The sequence below is a fragment of the Rhea americana genome, unplaced genomic scaffold, assembly GCF_003343005.1.
Source record: "Rhea americana isolate MKP2758 unplaced genomic scaffold, rheAme1 scaffold_150, whole genome shotgun sequence".
In the NCBI taxonomy this organism is placed as follows: domain Eukaryota; kingdom Metazoa; phylum Chordata; class Aves; order Rheiformes; family Rheidae; genus Rhea; species Rhea americana.
In genome coordinates, this window is record NW_028185595.1 from 65,201 (window position 1) to 91,906 (window position 26,706).

General features: G+C 37.1%; 1 protein-coding gene across 1 annotated transcript in view; it reads right to left on the reverse strand.

Moving 5' to 3' along the window:
- RANBP17 (RAN binding protein 17) overlaps positions 1-26,706 on the reverse strand; it is a 161,363-nt gene that overhangs the window by 61,290 nt on the left and 73,367 nt on the right. Inside the window, exons 15-17 of the mRNA XM_085299592.1 lie at positions 15,915-15,988; positions 5,106-5,179; positions 68-138 (exon numbers count right to left, since the gene is read on the reverse strand). Coding sequence (XP_085155718.1) covers positions 68-138; positions 5,106-5,179; positions 15,915-15,988 — 219 coding nt within the window. The remainder of the gene's footprint in view (positions 1-67; positions 139-5,105; positions 5,180-15,914; positions 15,989-26,706) is intronic.

Below are 26,706 nucleotides of genomic sequence, written 5' to 3' on the forward strand. Positions count from 1 at the left end.
AAATTAAGTGTTCTACTAAATTCTTTTTACTAAAATTAACATTTTAAAATATAGTAAGAAAACTTACTGTGTGATTCTGAAGCATGAATTTCACAGCCTCTATTTTCACAAGTTTTTTTAGGAGAATATAGGTAGAAGGTGCTAAGGAAATAACAGCTTTGCCATAGTATAATTACATTATCATATTGTACAGACTTGCAGAATTTTGTAGTGGGAGAGAATTCCTTATGAAAAAGAACAACATGTACACTAAAAAAATGAACAACTTGAATTTCACCTAGAAATATATACCATGGAGACATTCTTTACATCATTAAAGACTATAATCTACTACTAACTAAAGCAATTACTTTTCACGGCATATACTCTAGTCACAAATGAACTAAATGACTTTTATAGTTAAACTGAGAGTTTCTGATACCTTAGGGTATTGGATTTTTCCAGACAGCCTCATGTTACCTGTATGGTAAGGAAAAAAAAAAAAAAAAGGAGAGAGAGAGTTTTTGCAATAGTTTGCAATAGTTTTGCAAAATAGGGTTCTGCTTGTGTTGAGAAAAAGCTGTCACTTTGCAATGGGACTGGTAGCAGCCTGAAGTGATAGCCTCAAAATCACAGCACTGCTTAGCTGTTTAAAAAAGCACCTCATATATATGTATAAGTATGTGTATATATACTACACACACATACATGAAACTCTGTTAAACACTAAAATACACTATGTTCTAATGCAAAAGAACTGAACGTAAACCTCTTAAGAACACACAAAGCCTCAGAACCAAAACAAAATATGCAACAAGGTGGTGTAGCAGGGAATTCTCAACTGCTAACAATGGAAGTATCTACAGATACTTTCACAGGAATCCTCATTTCTTCAATTTATAAAATACAAAGCCAATCTAACTGACCACTGCTAAGCAGGAATTTACGTACCCCATTTCTCAAATCGGCTAGATTCAAGCTAGTGGCAGTCTCGACACCAGGTAACTACATTAATGCAAGGTTGTGCCTGAGCTACCATTCTTCGCTTCTCGCTGGAGGTGCCTTCAGGAAGGCATTAGCCTGGGCTACTCATTGCATTAACAGAGCTACGTAACTCCTAGACCGGAGCTGCCTGGCCCTGGTCCAGCATGACGAGCTTCACTTTGTGCCTGCCTGTATACAAAGGCTTAGGGGGAGATGCAGACCAAACGACACAAGACGAACCTATTTCCTTGGCTGCATCCATTGTAGAGAGCGTACATGCATGCTTTCCTGAACAGTTAAGTCTAACAAAATTTAGTATTTTTCAAACAATTTATTTTTGGAAAAAAAAAAGAAGTATATGGCATTAAAGCAGAAGTTGAGTTTGCAAAATTAAGTTACTGAAGCCCTCAAAGAYCAAACAGTCAAGGTTGGTTTCACAGCCTGCATCCTTTCCTAGCTATGTGAATTAACAACATCTTTAGTAGTATGAGGACATACTAATTCCCCTTCTCACGTGACTCAAACTTGTGGGGTTGGGAGAAGGAGATAATACTGTGTATCCCAATAAGAGCCACACTGACACCTTTCTGASCTTTTGTACAGCAGGAAAACACTGCTGTTGAGAGATGTCGGCAAACAAGGAACAAAAGAGCAGTCAAAGTAATGACTCAGGTCTGTTGACTTCTGTTTCTCCTTTACTAGACATAAATTTGCTTTCAGTGAGTCAATTAAATTCCTCTCTGACTCAGTTGTGTATCTGTAAGCTAGGGATATCGATGACTTTGTGATATCCAAGTATGCTAATTCACTTTTTCAGGAGTGCCTCAGAAAAAAAAAAAAAAAAAAAAACCTAAAAACCAAACACTCGTAAGCACTGAAAGCATCAAATGAATGGAACAAGACATGGCCTTGGCCACTCTAAAACAAGTATTACAAACAGGACTCATCTGTCACTGAACACTCTTCAAAGAATTTTTGGCATTGGAGAAATGAAAGAAATTTTATACTGCAAAGCTACATAGTTTTTCCTGTTACAAGAGAGCGCCTTTCTTAACATTGTAAGGGTAACAAGCACATGGATGAAGAATTTCTGAGAGAGAAAACGTTTTATACTCAGTTACTGAGCAAAATAACAATGAAACTGTAGTTATTTTGCTACAAAAACATACAGTGGAAAAGTTAATTATTAGAAAGAACTAAACATGCATGAGGGAGCACTATGGCTTCAAAGACATAAAGGAACGACTAACATATTCCATTATGTAAATGAATTCAAAGATCTTTCACGACTGATCAGCTAGGAGGGACATAATGATTTATAATTCAAATAACTGAGCTTTGAAATCAAATTGGGCTAATACATTTCGAAATATGCAAACCTGGAATAATTGTGAAAGTAATGTAAACCATGACACCAGCTCCAATCATTTGTTGCCTTTGTTGGTAATAATGTCGKKTTTTTTTCTTTTCTYTTTCCTGTTATACAGACTAGTTACTGGAATTATGGTTTTAATTCTACATTATCCTGTAGGAAAAAAAGGATTTTTATATACATAAAAAAGAAAAATGCCAATTTCTAAGAGGGTCTAGAGAATGACTGACTTACATATAGGACAAGCATTGAAATTAAATAAATTCTTATTTTAACCTTTCAGGCTTGCCCCAGTTTAATCTATAGCAAATACTGAAAATTGATCCACTGGATCCAGCATCTTAAAAATACACTGTTTCTTCCAAAGCAATGTATACTTAATGCCTTTTTTAAAAATACTAATATAATGTGAAAAGGCCAAAGTTTGCAATGCCAGAAAGTAGTTATAAACTACTTCATATGTTTGAAATAAAAAGTACTTCAGTATTATTATTAAAAAAAAAAAACTATTGGTAGAGTTTTTTATAGAGAAAAAATACATATCTTTAAAAGCCAAAATGACCAGTGAAATTGGGTTGTACATCATTTTCTGGAAAAAAGGAAAAACAGCCTCGACAGGTGTAATTTATCATTTTTCTGATTTAATACCAAAGAAATATATTAAAATAATAAAAAGAATCCTGAAATCCTCAAAATTTGTAGTGATAAATAGCCTTCCCCGTCTTTATTGCATTATGCCTACTAACAGAAATATTGCATGGTGGATTTTGCCAGACAAGGACGATTATTTTCCAATAAAAAGTTGCATATTAAATTCCAGCACAAAAGTGGGTGTCTAATACTTTTGAAATCTTTTATGGTTTGCCAGGGAACACAATTTTAAACTTAACTAATACAACATCACRGTGAAGTGAACTGGCATTAAAGCTCTCTTTGTACAACCCCACCCATCCAAGCAGCAAAGCTACCGTTCCCAGAATTTTTGTTTGAAGTATTTCCATTGAAAAATAATTGAAGACAGTTTTGGTATTTATGTTTTTAGTTAATCTCCCTTTTTGCTTGTCTTTAAGCATGTCACATTGAGGTTTCAGATATCTACTTATGAAGGCACTGTTGCTTTTATATGCTTACTATGCATAGAGGCCTGAAAGTCTGCTCTTGCAACAGTTAGCAAGTTTCTGCAAAGCAAAAAACTCAATTTTCATAACAACTCCATTCTCTGAGTGCTTGGGTTATTAAACATCTACTTTTTGCATCCTCTCTAGGTCCTGATATATTTATTTCATGAGCAGTAACACATTTTACTGCAAATATAATCTGAGCAACTTGAAAACTAAAATTACCAAAGCCATTACAGCCTTGAAGAAGTATTAGCAGCATCAGCAGTCTAYGCTGACTGCCATTTTTGAAAGCTGGCAGGTGACTACAAGCCTTTGAAGACCTCCACAAGACAATATGCAATGCTAGATGCTCGCTGGCCTTAGTAGTAACATGAGGCTGATTATTTCAGCGTATATACATACATGAATAAATAATCAAGCACTTTAAGTTAGGCACAGAATGTTACATTTCTTGGCTATTTTTGTGTCTCGCACCTTAATGAAACAATAAGCACATTCTGCAAAAGAGGAGAGAGCTCATTAGTCCCTTCATAAATCTTATTAATGAAATATGTGTCCTCTTCTGTTTTGGTCAAATTCTTCAGTAATGTTTGCTTTCATATGTCCTATATTTTCTGATGCTGTGAGAATGCAAACATATGCGTATTTAAAATATTTCAAGTTAGTTGTATAATGGTATTTCAAGTAAACATATAAAAGTGCATATCATATGATTTTCATTAAACAAAATGCACTCATGGAATGTGGAACACAATCATCATTCAACACATGGAAATACATTATAATCATATGATTAGAGTTCTATGGAGGAATAAAATGATATTAATTGTAATATTCAAGCTGCTTTCCCCTCTGCTTGTCTAACACTAATCTCCTCTAGAAAACAACTGAAGAGCTGTGTTTATTTTAAAACAGCTAAGGATTCCAGTACTGAAGATTTTCATAAGTTCAGATAACAATGTTTTATTTTTCTGTGGCTACCTTTAAATATTCTGTCACAGTAAAAACAGTTACCATTTTTTTAAAAAATCACCTAGCTCAATTCATTGAAAATTCAAAGAGCTATCACTCCACTCCAACTTACAGTACCTAACGTTAGAACAAGATACAGAAGGTTTGCAACAGATAGTAAGCTAATATCCATGTTTTGGATAAAAATTTCAAAAAGTCCTTGAACCCAAGCAAAAATCTGCATGTAAAATCGTGTCTACGATGACACCAAATCACAAAGAACTTGCAATCAGGCAAAGATAAAGCACATGAAAAGGCTTGCATTTAAAATCTAACCCTTGCCTCCCATCTTACTTAAAGGGGAACCAATCCTGTTCTCAACTGTTTATAAATCAATCCTGTTCTCAATATTGTTGTACTCACCAATGCTACCGACGCTGAGAAGATTTTGAATGGGATGGATGACTGCAGGCAACTAGTTACATGATTTCTCTTGCAGATAAGAAGTAGGTGAAAATATATAAGCCTTAAAAAAAATGGTTAACTATGCACAGGAAAAGATGAATCAAACTGGATAGATATCAGCACCCTCAGTGGCTTTAAAATGTGCTTTACGGAAAAAGAAAAGTGCATATTAATTTTCACCTTATTGTTTTCAAATACAGTATGTCGCATACAATCAAAAGGATATCCCACAGAAAGATCATTTAGAAACTGAAGAGTTCTTGAAATCACGGGCTCACATCTTCCCCGGTATTTAAGGTTTGTAACACTAGAATAAAAAAGGAAAGAGAGATTTTTAAACACTTTTTCTTTTTTCTTTTTCTTTTTTTTTTTTTTTGGGGGGGGGGGAGAAGTGGCATTCAAAAGCACAAAGTAGTAGAGTATTATACTATGACCATATTTCTGTGATGCATTTTAGGACTTTTTCATTAATGAGATATGCTCTAAAATATGCCACATAATCTGTACCTCAAGAATGAATTCAAACATTTTATAGTCCTGTAACAATCATTAAATATATATATATATATATATATATCTCAACACTCTTCCATCATACACTATAAAATAAATTAACTGACGTTTACCCACATAAATTTATCTCACTTACTTTTCTACACAGTATCTGAGCACTTAATTCCTCTAGTATTTACCTGCCCTATTCTCCATGAGATGAAGAACAATTGTTATTATTTCCTTAAGCACAGGAGAAAYGGGGCACAGAAAAACTAAGGGCCATATTCACTAAGATAGTGATGCACCCAACTCACAGTAAATTGTACCTTAGTAGTTCTCATACTAATCCCTATTTTTATCTCYTCCTTTACATGGTACTAAACCAATGCTTAACTAAAGCCAAGGTAAACAGGGGCTACTGCATTTCCGTAATTGCAGCCCCTCTCAGCTGCATGCATTTTGTAAGTGTATTTTCAGATTAATCAGCTAAGTCAGAAATACAGAAAAACGCTAGACTTAGCCCCAGTCCTTGGGGAACATCATGTGAAACACTTTCCCAGCTTTGACAGCAAACTACTGTAGTCAGCCTTTTGGTGAAATGCCACCAGGACCATGCATGGGTGACTGGCTCTAGGCTAAGAGMTTCTAGCAGGTCCAGCATGAGCCAAGACCGTCCGCAAGCTTAGGCTGTCCTTTGTACAGGACAGTGCGCGGACACCTAAGTGACCTGGGAGGTGCTCACTTGTGTTCAGCTACCAGATTTATTAAGTAGCGAAGAGGGGGCAGTAGCTTTCAGACCAAGGGGGTAAACTGCAGCCGGTAAACTCGGAGAAAAGCATTTTTCCTCAGGTGAGGGGTGGTTACAATAAGAAGTTAATAGTCACTAATCTTGGGGTCTGCCACATCCTAGCTTTCTTATGGGAATGCCATGCAGGTCCGTGTCAACAGTCTTACTGCAGTCCAAATGTCTGATATTTGCTGCTTCCACTCTAAACTCCAGCCAGAGTCCAAAAAAGAAATCAAAGCCCAAAAGCAGCCCAAATGCATTTAACACTTAATTATACACTAGGTTCCTGTAAARCTGACTACCAATAATTTCTTCTAGTCTTCCTTTGAGAATCCATGTTGGGCTGTTTGGCTTATAACAACCTTCCCTTTTCCTATTTCCCTTTTTTGAAGGCAAGTACTATGTTTGCCCCGCTCTTCTGGGACATCCACCATCACCTGTACGTGATCAAAAATAATTACAAATGATTCAAAAAAAATGCTTTCACTAGTTCCTTTAATATTTAAGGATGATTTTCCTTAGGYCTCATAACACATCTGATTCATGTTTCTTTATCCTGATCTTTGCTCTGATTTTATAGTTTACATTAATTTAGTTACAGYATCTGGCCAAAATCAATCTTTTTCCTTTAGTGAAGATGGAAGCAGAGAAGACATTAAATACTACAGCCGTCTCGTGCTTTTTTACCCCTGTTAAATAAGCCAGTATTTTCCCTTGGGCTTCTTCGAATATTAACAAATCTTTCCTTAAAGCTTTCTGTATCCTAGTTGCAACCTTCTTTACACCTGAGCCTTTCTAAATTTGTTCCTACAAGACTGTGCTGCATCCCTACATACTCATTGATCACGGGCATGTGTCCATTTTCCTCTACATTTCCCATCTGATCTTCAGTCACTCAGAAACCTCCGTTTCTTCCCCAGCAGAATAAGGTCAGGGATACTAACCTCTTCTACACTCAGATCCACTGATGAATATGATCTTAAGGTTTGTAAAGAACTCATGATGCAACAAGCATTGCATTTCTCTCTAAACGCTTCTTATCCTTCTGCTRCATGAAGGTGCTGGCCATTGCACCTAACCTCTGCCACTGCAACTGCCCCTTCTTCTCAAGTTGCTTTTTTCTTAATTTCATTTCTCAAGAGATTTCGCCTAATAAATCTCTGCATGCAGTCTTTTCCAGATCCCTTGTTCTCAGTTGCGTGTTTTTTTTTTTTTTTTTTTTTTTTTTTAAACAACTCTTTTTTGGGCTGCTCCTCATGTTTTTCTGAAACAAAATACAGTGCCCCCAAAATGCTGCAGTAATTTGCCTGCCTGCCTGCGTCCTTTTTTCCAGCTAACAGCCACAGAACCCCAGGGCCTACTCTGATCAAGCCTTGTTCTTTGAATGCTCTTTTTGAAGTTGCCAAAAGAAAGCTTAATGCCCCTCTTCCTCCAGACTGGGAGATAATGTTGTGTGAAAGAGCTTCACAGCGGAGGATTTTCTGGTACTGCATTCATTTGGAAAAACTAAACCAGGCCATCACAGCCTTCTGAAACACATCCCTTCTGAATAAAAAAGCAGCACGGCTTTCCAGCTCGGCAGCCCTGGCACCTATGCCTGGCCGGGAGAGGAAACTGCCAGGATACACCTCAACCTGCGAGGTGATGATGATATACTCGCTTTCCGCATCTACAGAATATGCATAATGATACAGTCTTTAAGCTGCCAGATCTATTAAAGAAAGGCCACTATGTTAGACATATAATGAGTACCAGCTATTTATACCGTGAGSCAGTGGGATTTTGATTTTAGGAATAAAAATCTGACGATATTAAATGCCTTAAGAGCAGCTTACTGCTAGCTTTTACATATTCATAGGCTAAGGAATGTCCTACACCAGATAAACTAAATCCTCTTTTTAGGAAGTTATAAGCTCAAGACTGCAGTTTAGTGCATCTAAGTGTTTTGGATTATTTGCTCAGGAAAAGGCAAATAACAATGCAATTACCAAAGCAGTATTCTTCAATTTAGATCTCCAAACAAACATTGATTTACTTTATAAAATCTCTATGAAGTGCCACAAAGGTTCAGATTGCCTTAAAGAAATAGCCCATTCTAGCAAGTCCATAATTCACAGTTTATCCCCACTATGGGGAGTTCTGAAGCTGTTTATAGTTGCACTAAATCCTTTAACAAGTATATACCATACAARGCATACCATAAAAATGAATTTGGACTTTCCAGATTTGACATCAATATCAGAATCATAAAAAGGCTATTTTGCAAAAGAGAAAAATCCTCATCCTTCAGTAGCTAAATATTAGATACTTAAAGAAAAACAAGAAGTAACAGTGACAGTGTTAAATAGGGAAAACTAAATCTGAATAACGAAATGTCTTCATCCAACACTTCAAAACACTTTTTAAATATATCTTTTCTTTCAGTTCACAGTTGTATTTGGATGGTGAAAGATGGAGTAATAACATAAAAGGCTAGAGAATTACTCATGAGCAAAGAGAGGCTAAAAATTTCAATTATAATCTTAGCAATTCTCATCTCTGTTTTTGCCTTATAAGCATGATACAGTATGAGAGACAGATATAAAGCGTAATATTTTAAGCAACAGTTTACAAAATATTGCAAGCTTCTGAGAAAATACGTAAAGATCAAATGAGGAAACTAAGGATACAAAAAGCAGTTTTTGACTATGTGAGGAAGAGAAGCCAAGGAATGAGACRAGAGAAATTGTCAACTCTCATAGAAATCACAGCAGGACAGCTCTTGAGCCAAGTGCTAGTGTTCTTCTCTCTCTCCAGTACCTTATTGATTTAAAAAATGAACTAAATGAAACAGAGTCAAAGCAACCAATCATAAAGTTTCAAATGAGTTACAGAAAATAAGTGCTTCATCAAAAGCCATGGCAGTATTGAATTCAAACACATATATGGTAGGTAAGCAGTGAGCACACTTCAAAAGCAAGAACAGGAAAAGTGGAAAGAAAAAAAAAATGGTAGATTATTTCCCATTTTGGTAACACCACCAGTATCGAGATACTGAGCTAGACACACACACACACACACACACACACACACACACACACACACACACAAATCAAAGAGCGGCAATAAGACTTATCCACGTGGGAGAGCTAAAACAAAACTGTTAAAATGAACACTAAATGGCAGCATGAAGGCAGTACACTTTCAAATATTTACTTTTAGTTCACTAAGAGGACCAAAATCAAACTCTAGCTTCTAAAGGCTGCCCCCGACCAGAAGGTGAAGCTTCCCAGCTTTCTACCCTTCAAACCATTCCACTTGCTATGAGACTTCCTCTAGTGCCAGGACTTCATTGTAAAGTCAAAGCTGCTTAGTAATGCAGTCCCATCAGCAGACCAAACATCTCCTTCCTTAATACAGAGACTTAAAAGCACTATTTTAAGAGGCTTTGAGTTTTTTTTTTTTTTTTTTTTTTTTTTTTTAATTCTAAAATACAGAAAGGGTAGGAGAATAATGATTATATACCCCACTTTACAATTCTGTGGAAAAAGGGCCACTGTATCATCCACAGAAGAATCAGAAAATTCCTCATTTGCGCATTCCCAGGCATTACTATGCTTCTCAGCTGGGGAGAGAATCAAGCAAAGATACCCTTTCCAACCTCCGAAATTCATTTCATGACATTTTTTTTTTTTAAACTGATTTTACTGTCCCTAATTTCCTGTCCTGTCCTCAGTTTGTGATTTTGAGAAAAATCTCTCAGGGCATGTGGCCTGTACCAYGCTGCTGTTAAACATATGGACAGTGCACACTAGCTGGTAATCAAGATGCAGCAGACTTGATGGCAGTAGGGGATTGAAAATGATACTACAGGAGTAGAACGCGCAGCTTGGAAGAGAAAACTGAAAGATGTCCAGTGTGGTTTAGAAGAGAAAATTCTGGAGAAGAAAAGAAGCAGGGACGGAACATGGAAGTGTAGAGCGAATACAGAAAAGGGAGTACCGAAGAACCAGTATATACCACAGGAAGAGAGAAAACCCATTTGGCCACATGAAGATTGGGTGCCTTCTCCATTCACCACTGTGTGCCAAAGTGCTCAAATATTGCTTATAAGCCATTTATTCGTAAACGCCCAAAGAATTCATCCATCCCCTTTTCTGGCAGGCCTTGAATTCTGTCTCTGAACAGAAGGTCAGGTACATTATCCCAATAAATCCGAGGAATCTCAGGAACCCAGCAGCTACTGCACATGCATATACTACTATACCTCTTATGCATGGTAGATCTGGTAATATAACAAAGGAGCTATTGCAAAACATACGTTGCTATTCAATCAGAAGAGATGACATTCTATTGCTGTAAAACAGCAACTTTCAGCATCTTTCTGTTAAATAATTARATCAGAGACAGTGAAAACCTTTATAAACTTAGACGACTTGCATGAAAAAACAAGTATGAACTTATAAGACTGTACRTGTGTGTTGGGTCACTTATTCTTATGGGAAAAAATATGACAGATGAATATGCACTTACTTAAGAACCTCTGTTTTGGATGACATGAATTAAATTAAAAACGACTGAAAAGCCTGAACCATGTCATTTTAGGAATGGCTCAAGTTAAGGATATTACAGACATGTAGTATAAAAGATAAAAAAAACATACATTTTAAACTGAACTTTCAAAATTGCCTCAAGTGTCTGTTACCCAATTCTCATTAAAATGTAAGAAAAACAAGCATGTAAATCCCCTAAAAATACTTTGAAAATATCTTCCTTACATGGTACTTATGTTTCAGTAATAACAAAGATAGCAATTTGTTGGCAAGAGTGCTCTGTACAGTCACGCTTTAATTATTTCTTGTGGATTATCATCATTTACAATGAAAGCTCTCTGCGGCTCAATGACAGTGATGGGATATACACTTTTTATTAAAGSCAGACAAAGGTGAGTAGTTAAAAAATGCACACACCTTCATGAATAAAAGTGCCAAGTTTTAGTTTGCTATGATTCATGGAGTCACACTGGTATGAGTGCTCAGGAAAATATTCACAGATCCAGACTCTTCATACATATCTAGTATTTCAACATTCTGACATGGAATCTCGTCTCTCTATATATATGGAAGTATGTATATGTGCATCCAGAGTGAAATAACTATCATATTAAACAAATCCAACAATAATGTATAGATATGCACCATCCATTCACGTTTCAGTGTTTTTTTTAAATAAAGACTAAAAATACTAAATATTTCATCAAACATTATGTAAACATACCTAATGATACTACTTCTACACATATTTGGTAATAACAGAAAGGAATCAGAAGAGGCTCACAAAGAATAAGCAAAGCAAAGGTGCTTGTAGTCAGAATAAATACAGAAGACTCACAGCCAAATCACAGAATCATAAGGTTGGAAAGGACCTCTGGAGATCATCTAGTCCAACCCTCAGCATAGCCCATACGGGAACTGAACCCGCGACCTTGACATTAGCAGCACCATGCTCTAACCAACTGAGCAGGGGAGGCTCGAGAAACAGAGAGAAGGAAGTAGTTAAAACTACTCCAGTCTAAACATTTCCCTGCCTCCTACTTCTGGTCACATGGATGACCTCTCAGTCCAGAGGAAGGAAAGGGTTGCTATTCTTTCTGGGTGCAGTGCCTCAATCCGTGCCACAAGTCCTGGCCTTGATCCATTATGTCTCGGTAGCCCAAGAGGATAGGAGTACGTGGAGTGGCTGCCTTTGGAAGAAGCAGGGGTAACAAGGATAGAGAACTCTTTACAGGCARGAGAAAACCAGCACTCCAGGGCAACAGGCTAATTAGGAGAAAGTCTAAGGAGACAGGGAGACATCCTAAATCATAGTCCTTCTCCAGAATCTCRTAATTCATCTGCAGTTTTCCTAGCTCCTTCAAAATCCCACTGCTCACTCTTGCCTATCTTCAGCCCTGTATACCTCCTCCTAACTTCTCCCTCCTTGAACCTACCCTGCTGTTGCAACAAAACTGAGTTTTGCTGAACATGGATACATGGACTACATACCATAAAATTGTGAGATTAGATGTTTTCCAGTAAACATTCCTCCTGCTACACATTCACCTTTTAAGATGATGGTCAAAGCAAGCAAAGATGGTGGAGACTGCAAGAGCTAATCTGTAAGATCTCTGGCAAAGCTATCATGAAAATACAGCCATTAATGGGTATTCTGACYACATAAAACTCCATACCTTCAAAAATGATTTAACAGGAGTTCAGTAAAGGGTACATTCATTAACTTCCAATGGAAAAGTGATAAAAGGTCTAAGACGTGAGGCAACAGCAATACTTTAAACTATAGTCAGAAGGTCTAAAGGATGCCTATTACCCTGACAATTTTCGAACTTTCGAACAGAATTCTGTACTTTGAAGAATATCTATTTAGCAAAAGCTTTAATCGATAAGCTGAGCAGTGGCTACTGTAGCTACCACTAGACATGATAAAAGTATTTCAACTTGTTTTCTATTAATGAAAAAAACCCACTGACTTATGCTGATGACCAGTCCTCTACTGCAAAGCTGCTACTGATGAAATCAATAGAAGAGATTAAAGATACATACATGAAAACAAGGATACATACTGAAAACACGGAGATCTGGGGAAAGATAGCTTAACAATGTGTTCAATCAACATGTTTGAAATTAAAGATAAGAAAGATGTCATTTACCTGTCTAAACATTACTGAACTCACCTCAGACTTCAGGAAATTAGAAACTTCATGTGTCAACAAGTAAGTAATCACAGAAAAAAAGGTTAAGTCCCCTAATGGTGGAACAGAAAACTCACTAATATGTCCCGCTAGACTACAATCTGTTTGACTACTACAAATTCAATTTCTGTGTTTACTCCTCTAACCAAGTATGAAACGTTTTCTTCATGCATCCTTTATTATCTTCTTAATAGCAAAGTAAAARGAAATTACCCTATATTATCTTTTGATCATTCAACAGTGTAAATGGTAGATTATAGTAAGATTTTTTTTCCCCAGCACTTTCTCCTATGAAAGACTAGTTGCCATCAGCSAGGCAATTTCAAATATAATTTATTTTAGATAATGCTATGCATTACCAAAACAGAAATTATAGTGTCACAAATACTGCTGTGCCATAGCTATATGAAAATATCACTATTTCAACAAGGGTGTGCACACTCAAAATTCCCTAGCACTTTTTTCCAACCTGATCTTAAAGTATGACAAATTTCACCTACTAAAACATAGAAAAAAATGGAGCTGAAGGGTCAGCCAGAACAGTAGACTCATAACTTCCTAAGATAACAACGTGCTTAAAAATACTGACTGCATTCACCGGAGAAAAAGGTGACTTGGGCTCACAGTAGTCATGCATTCTGCCCACTACTGTTATGAATGTGCTAACATCAGTCTCAGTTATAAAGCAACCAAAATGCTCCCAGACTCAATCGTGCCATCAGACCCTATTTCTTGGATCATGTATCAGTATATTACGGTTTCACACCCAAATTTTCCAATCGCGTTATCACCAGTGAGACGTTAGTTCATTTTAATGGAGACAAACACGAGTGTTTAGACAATGTGTTTCACAGCCAGCTCTTAAAGATATTGCTTGCCAATTCAAGCTGTAACATCCAGTCAGTAACACAAACATTAGCTTCCATCTAATCAATGAGCAATTCATAAACAAAGATGCTGTATGTTTTTAAAAAAAAATATTAAACCATGTGGATGGAGAAAATGGAATCTAAAAACTAGCACAGATCTTTTCTGGTTATTTATCTAGCTTTCTTTAAAAAAATACTTCATGTAATATTAAAATGCTAAATAATTTTTGTTCTTAAGTTACAGTACTTGTGCAAACACAGCCATATTCAAACTAAACACATGCAGTAAGCATCATACAACTTGTTAAATGTTATAATGTTCTTTCCTCAATCAGCAAGGGCAACAGGAATTTCCTCTCAATGCTGGAAGCAACAGGTGGAAAAAAAGGAAGCAAACTGAGGCATCTGCTCTCCGTACAATAGCCTTCCCCCCCCCCCGTTCTTTCCCTGGTTGTTTAGGTTTCACCATATGTTGGAACAACAAAACGAAGCCTAGTTGTCTAACAGACTGCTTCCAGAAACTGTACAGCAAGTATCCATCAATATTTTTCTTTTCATCTCCCTCCAGTCACCTGCCTACAGAGCATGCTCCAGATAAATATCATGGTCTGATGGGTAAGACTGTTTTTCCTAAGGCAAGATATAACACTAAGCTTCTGGTTTAGAGAAAGCAAAGCATTTATGCCTTGTTTTCTCCAGAAAAGTTAAGTCATATTAGAGAACGACCTTGTTTTGTTTGTTATGACTTCTCAAGGTTGGTAGTCATGGCAGCAAAAGACAAGTTATGTTTAATATTKTGTGAACCGGTCACAGTTAACCTGGCAATACCAGCAAAGATATTTCCCTGTTAGGGCAAAGTCTACTGAAAGTATTTCAAGGTCTTGTAAGCCAGATGTAGAAGAACTGAAGTTTAACGACAGGATGCAGAATAAAGAGATAATGCCCTTGCTTGTGCTCCTCTTTCTCTAGACACACGCAGAACCCAGTGTCTCCAGAAGATTCAGATTTTTTTCAGTGGTATTTGTAATTTTTCAGAGGCACCTTCCTGTTCTGCTTCAGGAGTAAAACTCTTTCAGAGGAAACCTTTTCAACTCAGTAGGAACTACCAAATCTCAAACCTGGTAGTTTTGCAGACACCCACAAGAAGGTGCTGCAATATTTTCTGGAATAATTTTCTACGGTTATTCTTAGGAAATAAAGAGACCCAAGTATTGAAATGCCAGATACTACGGTCTTATTCTGCCAAGTGCCAGAGATGAGGAGACAGATGACTGTAAAGCCCCTTGCCTCCTTCAGTCTGAGTCCTTACAAGCTTCCTGTCTTTGTGCTTCGTATTTCTGAAAGAGCAAATTAATTGGAAAATCAATCGGAAAATTAGGTTATGCTACTATGGTTTGTTATTTTTCCTGTTTTTTTTTCTTTTTTTKGGGGGGAGAGGGGCAAAAAGAAGAGAAAGTCCTACAGCCTACCAGTCTAAACCACAAAGATAAGAAGTATTCTCCATTCCTACTTGTTGTGTTCAACTTGTAGCTCCAAGGACACTTCTCCTGGAAGCTTAGTTGACATACACAGTTCCCATTAACCTCCGCTTATTCATTTTCATACTACTGCTACACCTATGGTTGGGTTAGGATACTCATTTGAGAAAACATAGGAGAACTGATCACAATTAAAATAAACTCTCCTGAAACAAAAAACAACATTTATATTTRTATATATTTATATTTTTTAAAATAAAGAAAAGTTAGTTTAACTTGGATCAGTTCCCCATCACGAACTACCAAGAAGCTTCACAGCCAATTCTACCAGCATCCGAGGGTGCAGGAATAAGTAGTCAGGGAAGGGTGGGAACTGCTTATGCCAGGACTGAAACAGCCTGTGAAACCACACCTCTGTTCTCCCATAAGCCACTTCCAGAAGTGAGCCAGGCACTGTGGAGTCCATGTCCAGCTGGAAGCATTTATTTAAGAGTCTGCAATAACTTCTGAAAATAAGACATGGGCACTTTTGAAACGGTTACCCCTAACTTCAAGTATTTCAAATTTATAGAAAACATTTTTCTAGCTAAGGGCAAACTTAATGACATAAAATAAAACTTGGATTTTGTGTAAGCATTAAAGACAAAACAAAATACATACAGAATAGAACCCAAGCACAAACTCACATTTTTGTCATAAATGTTTCTAGAACATGGTTGTCATCTGTTATTCCTAAGACTTCTGACATTCGGGCATACACCTGGAAATAAACATTTCAACAGTAACACATTATAGACATTTATAAGTACCAACATTTTCATTTATTCTAAAACCTTCCCTATTCTGATTTTGCAGAAGACTCAAGGCACCAATGCTTGCCCATCCAGCATAGCAAAAGCATTTATGAGTTATGACTTCCATCCTTTAAGACAGCATTTGGTGAATTTGGGTCTGACAGATTTTTACTCGCCCTTGCATACATTTCTTTCCATAAAGGAGCTGTAAATAGTCCACATTAAACTCACTTTCTGGTTCAGAGAACAAAACAGTCTCTATTTAAAAAATTACGGTTTTTAATAAAAAGTTGCAAAAGGTTAGAGAAAACACACTTTTCTTGCTCTCTGTCCTCAGTGGAATGAGTTTCAACATTGTCCTTTAACTTTAATTTGCCAGTTGTTGCACTGCCAATCATAAAATCTGGTAAATTAAGTACTCTTCATGTATTCAGTTTTCTGTTTTGCTTTCCTCTGGCAGCCACGTAATTTGCTGTTGTAGCTTTCTTCCTTTATTTCAAACCCAAAGCATGCATAATTAGCCAAGTTTTCCCTGTACCCAACCTATCAGATCAAAATGCTGTTTTGATGCAGTTACAAGTAGGAAGGACACATCAGATATAATTACAACTTTCCGGATAGTCTTCAAAAATTTTTCTGATAGCTTTAGTAGCCAAACATTTAGTGTGGATAAACCCACGTAGCTGGATAAAATCGATTTGTTTCAGGAACAGAAGAGAGATGCTCTGCAAAATTTCTTTGCAATGCTCTGTTAACTCGCTTTAGTCCAGTCTTAAGTAAACAGTAGAGTTACTTTAGCTCAGATCCACCAGCCAGTGCATTTCATTTCACTCATTTTAACCTTTAGTGACACCAAAGCAAATATTATGGGTTATATGCAACTCTTCCATATTATGTGATCKAGCCAAGCATCACCAAGGTCTGAAATGAGAGCAAAAATCACAGCACATGTAACCTTAGTTGCCTGCTGGTGAAAGCCTGGTGCCATCTAGCTGTCAATTTTGTTCACAAACATTACATATGCCACACAAATTTCCATGAACTTTAGATAAAGTCAGTACTGTACAGCAACATCTAAACTTGGCTGCATGAACCTCCCCTCGGCTAGTGACGCAATGCCACTGCTTTGTCTAAGAGCCAAGCCAGCAGTATTCTACCCATGGCAAAGTCAATAAAAATGGCATTTTCGTATCTGACTTTAGTTTTAAATCAGAGTTTAATAAAGGGATTAATAAATCAATATTATAACCAGAATTTGCACCACAATCAAGGATCACTTACTTTACATTTAAGCTAAAATATCACCTTTTGTAATTCTATGAATGTAACACACTGTGATAAAATCCATAGTGAGAGCATAACCAAAACATGAAAATGTTGCACTATATGATAACACAATAATCCAAACTTGGCAAAATATATCCACACTGTAAATGAGAAGTTATCCTTTATAATAATTACGTATATTTACAGTAACTTTAAACTATTAAAAACATATCCTCTATTTTACTTCTAAATAGAGCACTGCAGAAATGCCGTGCCAGCTGCAATTTTAGCAAATTTTTAAATTTCTGTATTTGATATAAGGCAAACAGAAAGTGAGATAGTGAGTAGCGTAAAAAAATCCAACAAATGCAGGTTGACTTTYAGGTATTTCCTTTCTGCAGCAGCAAAATGGGGAGGACAGGAGCGAGTGTGAGCGAGCGCCTGTCGTGCCAGCACCGGCCTCTGTTGTCAAACTAGGCGCTCGCCACATCAGGGTTGAACAAATAAAATACTAAAACAGCAGCCAGTGTTGACAAAGAGCAGTGCTTTAATCCACAATTATCCTTGTAACTCTTACTGCTCCTTTTATCATCCATTAGCTTTGATTCCCATTATCCCGTCAAGAACTGTGTCAACGCTTTTGTCCCTGGGGATTTCCCACAACTACCAGGATCTGACAGCCACGCTTGAGTGCTAAGCAGGATCATTACCTCTTAAATCCACTTATCTGATCCACTGAATAGTAAATTGAAAAGCTCATTAACAGCAACAATCTGATTTGTTCTCACATGTGACAGGGTCATTTTAAGTCAGCATGAAGCCGGTGCTTGTATTAAAAACTACTGCCCGTTTCGTAAAGGGACGCTGTAAGCAAGAATAAATGCGATACTGTAAACACCTCCTTCAAAATCGTTATCAAAACCAACACACACACTCGGTATATAAAAATAAAAGAGCAACCGCCCCCCCCCCATGCATAGCAAAGAATTGCCCTTAGACTTTTAAGCACTATAAAAAATTAATGATCACGCATTTTGGATGTATAATAATGAAAACCACTTCAATAACAGAGACTCTGCTATGCATTCAAAAGGTGGAGAAAAATACCGTTGAAAGGGGTCATAAAAGGATGTGGAACGGCCTGTGGAATGATCTCATCCGAAGTTTGCTTCACCCCCCGAGTCTGCTGCTAAAGCAGCACAGGCCATTGGGGTGGCTTGAGCCCATGGGACCGTGCAGACACACAGCTTCCAGGGGTACCTACATGGCAGAGCTCACTCTTCCTCCTTGCAGCAAGGATAAGCAACACTTTGTTTTTACTTCCCCCTGGAGCTTTCCAGTGAGGAGTAGAATAATTAACTTTCTGTAGGAAACAAGCAGCTTAACACTTTTACAAAACCTTTACACAATTAATCCCAAATTCCTACCACAGGAGGATTTACAGCTTCCAATACCAACGCCGCACCAACACATAACACTTTGCAATCGTGGTATGACATCACCATAAAATGTTAGCTTCATAACGTTAAAATACGACATCACCACTGGTGCATCTCAGTCCTCTATCAGTTAGGAGTGATGGTGAAAATCTGCAGGAGTGGTAATATTAGTCAACAACAGTAGATAGTCTTCAGCGGTCCAAGTATATATTCAAGGTACTTACTTAAAGCAAGCTCTGACAAATATCATTATTCCAGCCAATAAGCAAGTGACATTGCAATAGTCAAGGGTTAGAGAAAGAAGAGACCAGCAAAGCACCTTCAATAATAACTATTTCAAAGATATTAAAGCAAGTGTGAGGGCAACAGGAAAGAAAGAACCCCGAATCTTTTCTTTCCCCCTCTCCTCTCCATTTGTACCATCAAAACCGCCAGCTCAYCTTCTACGAGCTGACAGATTTATCAGGCATTCAGATTACACACCACTAAACTTCCCAACTATTTAACTCCACCTGCTGCAATTCAGAAGAAAGAGAAAATAAAATTGTGGAAGCAACACTTTATGAAGCTAATCACTCATATGTAAAAACAAGTTAAGAAAACAAAGAAATAATACCACAACCACATTAAAACTTTATTTCCCTGACTTCCTGTACTCTGTGGCCCTAGACATGTTTAACTTTGCTCTGTTGTTTGAGGTCTTCTTTTTCTGGTATTATCTTTGTAACTCTGAAGAAGCTAATTATGTCAATTCTTAAATGTGAAGCAGATTACAGAACTGGGAAGCTCAGAATATGAGTTCCTAAAGGTTGTATGGCTATATAATGACAGTCACAGAAATTCAATAACGGCACTGTATGGAATGTACTCAAACGCACCCCATGAAACAAATTAAAACAGAGCAATGAATCTCTCACACTGTGCAAATAAGAAAACACAAGAAAATGTTGATTTCTATATATTTCATAAGGGCTATTATAATGAATTAAGAGTTGCGATAATGAATCTTCAGAAAATTACAGTAAAGTTATTACCCGCAGGCACGGAGTAAATGTTTAAGACATTATAACTTCCTTGAAGCTCTCCAGGCCTTGCTGCAGAGAACACAACATTGAAGTATTTTGTCATGAATACTAAGGGCAAAACCAGACATTAACCGTATTTATCCCRAACTGATGGAAGCGGGGGCGAGGGGAGGGGGGCAGCTGCTGCAAAAGAGCCCGGAGAACCTGGTCTGGCAGATACCCGCGCAGTGGGTTTGGGAACCGCGCTCACTGCGGCAGGGGCTACGGCAGCAAGTTTCCGCAGCTACCGCTCACCTCTCTAACTAGCGCCTTGGTACATTACCCAATAAAACGCCGTATTCATCAAGAGTTTCCTTCTGTGGATCAAGTGCCAGGAGGTATTTAGTAATTTCCATTGATTTTGAAACCAAAATCAGGTATTTTGAATTTCAGCATGTAAAGTTCCATTACGTGCAATGGAAATTTAGCTTCCAAATCCCATATGCAACTTCTGAAAATCTGAACCGACTCCTCTAATTAGCGGATTAAGGTGCCAGACCAATCCCTTTCTATTTCAGGACCAAATCAAGGGTTCAAAAAGCCTTAATTTTTCTATTCTGTTTATAACAGTGGAAACCTTCGTCATTCAAAAAAAAAAAAAAAAAAAAAAAGAAAAAAGAAAGAAAAACTCCATTCCTCATCAGCTGTCTAAGTCTAAGCTGTACAGTCTAAGCCAAAAGAATACGCTAATCTGTTGTTATATATTTAGCTCCCCAAAACTGAAAAAAAAAAAATCTGAAATAGGCCATAAGGAATTGCCTCAAAAATTTTCAGGCAAGATCCTTGACGAGAAGATTAAGCTGGGCTTTGCAGTACAAAAAAAGCAGGCTCTTCTCCCATTTGTTGCCACATGCGTTTGTAAGCAACTAGYGGAAGTATAGTCATTATACAAACCATACGCTACCTCCTGCTTCAGCTACAAATCTAGTTTAATCAAAATATTGCAGGAAATCATCCTCAATGGAAAGAAATCCATAAAACAATGCTTAAAAATTACAGAAAGCTAATAGTTAGGTATTGTTACTGCAACTAAGTGTAAGGCTGTAGGGAAAAAAGTAAGCGTGCTGCGTGGCTCTCGGGCATTACTATGGAGGCTATCTCCTCGCTAGTCTGTCGAAATATTCCGTCATCACAAGCTCAGCTAGTCAGAGTAATTACGGGGTCCCTCGAAGGCTCTTCGCCAGGCCTCTCTTGCCCGGTCCCTTCCCCGTTAGCCAAGGGAGGAGGAGATTTCGCAGGAGGCCGGGGTGCTGCAGTGATCCCCACCTCTCGCTCCAGCGAGCGCGATGCCAGCAATAAACCCGTCCTTACGGGGGAACTGATCTTGTTATTTCAGTGACTCTCTCTCCAGCTTTCTTTCAGTTCTTCCGTTCTCCTGATTCTCCTGCTTTCTGATAATCTTTGAGAATGATTTACAATTCTGGTGAACTTACTACAGGAGACTTGCTACAAACTAACTGCTGTTGTTACTGACGCAGCCCAAGAAACGTTCTCTGAAAAATGTTAGTTTACCTGCTCGGTCTTCAGTTAGCCAACTGGCAAACGTGCTTAGCTTTAAATGTCTTGCATAGACTACTATTTTTGCAAAGCACTCAGAAATTTTTAATTCTACTGTCACTTTTGCTTTCCTCCAAGAGTTAAAGTATAAACGTTACAGTGAAAGCTGAGAAATACTATTAACAGCTATTACTTTTACAAGAACATCTGGAAGATTTTTAGGTTTTCAAAGCCCATTTCTGCTCTGTATTTTCCATCAGATAATCAGAGCACTGCACTGCAGAGGTTCAAGCTATGTATGCAGTCAGGATTTAACAAGGAACCAAAATGTGGCTGCAAAATCCTCTACTGATTGAAATGAACCAGCACTGTACAGATCACAACACAAAAAGGGATTTATGCCAATCAGAGAACTGTGAAAGAGAAAGTACTCTAAGTACTTTAGCAGTAGTAATCAACACTTTTACCTGCCAGCGCAACTATTAAAAGTGTCCAGATTAATTCTACTCACTTGCTTAATTGTATCTAAATAAGTGGCCCACTCAGCATGCTTATGTGCAATAAACTTTTAATATCCTTTAACACCAACATTAGTTTGGCACTTAAAAACAAGTAATTAAAACCATAGCTATTCAATATATTTCTCAAATTTCTATTTCTAGAACTATCCCGTTGTATTTTCTACCGACCTCAGCACAGCTGCAGGTGTTCAGCACCTCTCAGCCTCAAGCCTTAAGCAGATGAAATTTAGCAACATCATGTATTTTAAAAAAGGCTTTGCACCAGAGTTGTATGTCAGAGCGCTTTTTGCACATTTATCCCACGGCATAAGGGGAGGCGTTACAGCCACCACCGCTAATACTAGCAATTTGAACAACCCTCTTTGGCAAGCTAGAAATAAGATAATTGTTCAACATAGGCTGGCTCTTCTGAAATACTGGAAGCATTGCCTGTAATTATAGACATCTGTCATTGCTAGCCACTCAGTAGTAGCCCTGACATCAATATACAACTATAACACTAAACTGCCTGCAGGCATAGCAATGGAAGCCAGATACGAGAGGCGGGCAATCATCTGCCTCATCCAAACTATCTGTCAAAGGTGCCTAACCACAAATAGCTCTTACGTTTTGTATCCTTAGGATAATATGTTGATTTATTTTAGATCCTCTAATATTTACAGTCGAGGCCATCTACTAAAATAAAGAAACAAACCTTAYGGCTAATGGAGGCAGTTACCCTTCAAAATCATCATGAAAGGTCATAGCTCACCACTCAAATGTTAAACGCGGGTGGCTGCTTCCACCGTGTGCCTTTGAATAAACTTTCCCTCCTCCAGGATCATCCATGATTATTTCCAGCTACAATTTACACCGGTCACGGCTGTCTCGTCAGCCAACATGAAGGACTACCCGAAGAAACATTTACATTTTCAATCTCCAGGTATCTTTGCAAAGAGGTGTAAACCAAGCACCGGCATGCTAGAGTTCAACATGCGAGCGCAGAAAAGAATTAGCGCTCGGCAGAACTCTCTCGCACGCAGAATTTTGTAAAAGTAATTAGCTTTAATGATTTAAAGTATGTTTACAGATTAGATACTTCATCAGTTCCTAGGAGGAAGCTAAAGTAAGCTCTTAACTGGGGATTAAAGTTACTGGAAATTTGCATGGAAGTGTCGAATCGTTTCTTTTTAATTTTAAGGGGAAAATCAGGCTGAAACCCTTCATCTCTACTTTTTTATCTTCATTTGAAAATCAATCTCAGAAAGGGGCAAAAAAGATTGTAGGTTTAAACTAATTAGGAATTAACATCCTTACAATTACCATAATTTGTTATTAACAAAACTGAGATTTCTTAGGCTGATTCACAACAGCCTCTGCTGAAGAGAAACTATTAATTACTAGACAGACAGTTAGCTTACAAGTGAGCTGCATTTTAAAAACCTCCTTTAAAATACAATTGCTAAATGCCTTACAGTGCTGTAATGTGAGACAGGTTCAAATCTTATTACTTCACTGAAATTAAAACCTAAGTTTTAATACTGTTCAAGTCGAACAATGATTCCACACTTTATTGCTTTTGAAATCCCTTGATGATCATAGGGAAAAATGCCCTCGAGAAAAAGAGACTCTGTTTTCGATAAACAGAAAATACAGTTTGCACTCTTAGCCTCTTTGTCATCACAAAAAAAGGATTTAATGCCAATTCTTTAAAAAAAGACTTTTTTTTCACAAAATGTGCACCTTGTGTGCCATTTGTAAAATCAGCTCACTTTCTTTTATTTATTACTGCAGCGCGGCAAGGCAATAAAGCAGATACTGATAGCTAATAAATTACATGCCTTTTAAAACAATTCTCCAGCTACAAAAACTTGTAACTACAAAGGCTTGCATTTACATGGTACATCATGTGAAACATCTGTATTTATGTTCTATTTAACCACATAAGTAAAATCTGACCTTTTATTAAACAGGCAAGCATGAATCAGGGGCTACATTTAAGATTAAACAAAAGGTGACTTCAAGGCTTTCCTAAAGATCTATCTAAACAAACATAAAATCTAAYAAAAAATGGTGCTTAGCAGTTGAGATGCAAAGTATTTTAAATAAAATGTATTCCTAAGTATGCCCTTCACACTACCTTGAGGAAAAAGAGATCACTAGTTTTTCAATTTTCACATGTTAACAAACGTTTACTTTTAAGCCTAAACTTAAGGCTCTCAATAATAACAACTGCAATGTATTATTGTAATACAAAACAGTAATTTTCCATCACCTACCACAAAAAACAGGATTTGTATTTCTAATTAAACAACAGAGCTTTGGCAAAATGTTTTTTGGTTAAAACAGATTTGGGGGAAAAAGAAAAAAGCCCTGCAGTCTTATTTTGTCATGCATCTCTCCAAGAAAAGTTTAAAATCTATATACATCTATTAAACTCATTACACTGCTCTTAAGTATCTTTTTCTTATTGCAGCTGGCCTAGCTATTATAGCTAATTTGCACAAAATGCTGAGGTGCATTTCACTGTCTTTTACTACTGTATTGTCTTATTTTTAGGCTGATGTGCTGAACTATTTCCATACATTCGCTCCTTCCAATCTGATTGTCTCATAAATCACTAGCCTAAGCATTACATTCTTTAATTGTCTCTATATCATCGGGCACCTAAATTTAAGATGTACAGTCCTAATATAAATTTCCTTCACTTACTGTTATTTTTGTAATATTTGTGGCTTTCGTATTGCTTTGCTCGCACAACTTTTTCTCACTGCTGTAGTTCCAAAAATCTCAGTTCTTCAAYTGAGCATGAAAACAAACCGTAACTCCCTACTAATAAATAAAAACATGCAGCATTTAAAACACTGCTATTTATCGTTAAGACAGCAACCCATGACATGTTAGTAAAAACGCCGTCTGACTCTAAGCTCCTCACCAAGCACACCACCACCGCAACTATCAATCATTTTGAATGGAGATGCTGTGGGGCAGATCTTTCAGTCTCACTGAGCAGTGCTTGATGCAAAAAGAGATAGGGAAATAGTTTTCAGATGTTTCTCCACTCCTATAATCTTAGGGCCACCTTTCCCTAAGTTAACCGAAGGCTTACTATACTAATACCTATTTTCTTGTATTTTGCACATGAAAAGAGAGCTCAAGTACATCACGGCAAAGACATTCATTATTCATTAAAGCAGACAAAAAGGATGTTTAACCGACCAAATAGTCAAAGCAAAGCCTGCAGTTGCCCGACTCAGACTAGCTTATCTACTTGTGAGGATTAAAAACAGGTGCAATTTTAAGATGGTACAGAATAAAGAGCGAATGAAGCCTGATATACCTATACCAGGAGGTATCCTTTGCACAACAGGATTCCCGGAAAACACTGCAAAGAGTGGAGAAGGAATTTAACRGGACTCTTAGAAGTAACAGTTTGCCTCAAGAAAAGTTAGAGATATTTAAATAAAAAAAATAAAGAGTGGTGTCCAGAGAGTGAATTCAACAACTCTTGAGTTCACTCAAGAATTTGTGAACTGAAACACAGGGAACTGAAAAAGAAGAAAAAGCTTAGGGGACAGGAGTGACATGGTCTGAGCTATGCGCACAGAAGGCATTTGGGAGGTGGCTTTTAAAGATAAAGTGTTTGTGTTAACAAGTTTGTGTTAAAATTAAGTGACTATAAATGTAGCCAAAATTAGACTCTATGTACACTGTAAGTTAAGGAATTTCAAACATGCGTATACAGCACAGATAAATGTAAAAATACACCTAGCTCTGGATCACTAGCAAGAAACTTAATATAGTTACGTGAATACCTTTTAGAAGTTTACCAAAAAAAACCCTCAAACCAAACACACCTAATAAAACTGTCCAGGCAAAATTAGTCAAGAGTCTTGATCAATAATTATTTTCATTAATATATAGCAAGTTTCAGACTTTGGCCTCCGTGCTAAAGGCTTCCAAAGCAATGGGCGACATCCTCAAGTGCCGCACAGATAAGCTTACAGCCTACCCTTTCCTGGCTCTGGCTGGAGAAACACACACTCAGGCAAAGAGAGAGAAAAACAGAACAAATTGAAAAGGCCGTTGCATCCAACATTTGATTTAGTCAATCAAAAGCGAACRCAGTAAAGGACACATTATAGAGTAAGTCAAGAAGGCAACACCAAGTCTCCCTTGTTCAGGTCGTGCACTATTTGGAAGTGTGGCCAGATCACCTATATTCTGCGTGCAGTTCTTCACGTAATGTAATCATTTTACAGTATGACTGATAGTAATGGCCTTTAGTAATATACAGAGCAATATTTTGGTACGTTTTGCTGACCTCTTAAGYAAACAAGATAATCAAATCTATGCGAACATGATACATAACAGAACACTGCCAAATACGGCTATTACTCTATAATCGAAGAATCTGAAACACTTTAGAAGCAAAGCAATCTAGTAAGGTGTGTTAGGAGGTGCTGACTCATGTTCATCTTAAGCAGGCATATTGCAAAATTAATTTTTAGCTGTAACAGCACATACATTTAGATGATTATCTAAAAAGCAAAATTAATGATATTCTAAATGTTATCAATATTCAGCAAATTAGAATGAAATCAATTATTAAAGAAAATGGATAACCTGGAATGTACTTCTACCACTGAGACTGCAGTCAAAGATGCACTATTATATTAGTATTACTAAAGAAATTAGTTCTTGTGCATATTATTTTAAAGACAAAATCTAAAATGATGAATAAAATTTGGTTTAAAATCACCTTACCTAAGATTTTCTAAATATCTTGTGATAACCTGTGTTATTTTGTGCTTAACACAATATCTATACAAATCACTTAATACTTAAATTGGTTAAAAAAAAAAAAAGAAGAAAAACTGTTTCAGTTTTTTATTTTGAGTAAGTTTCACATATTTCT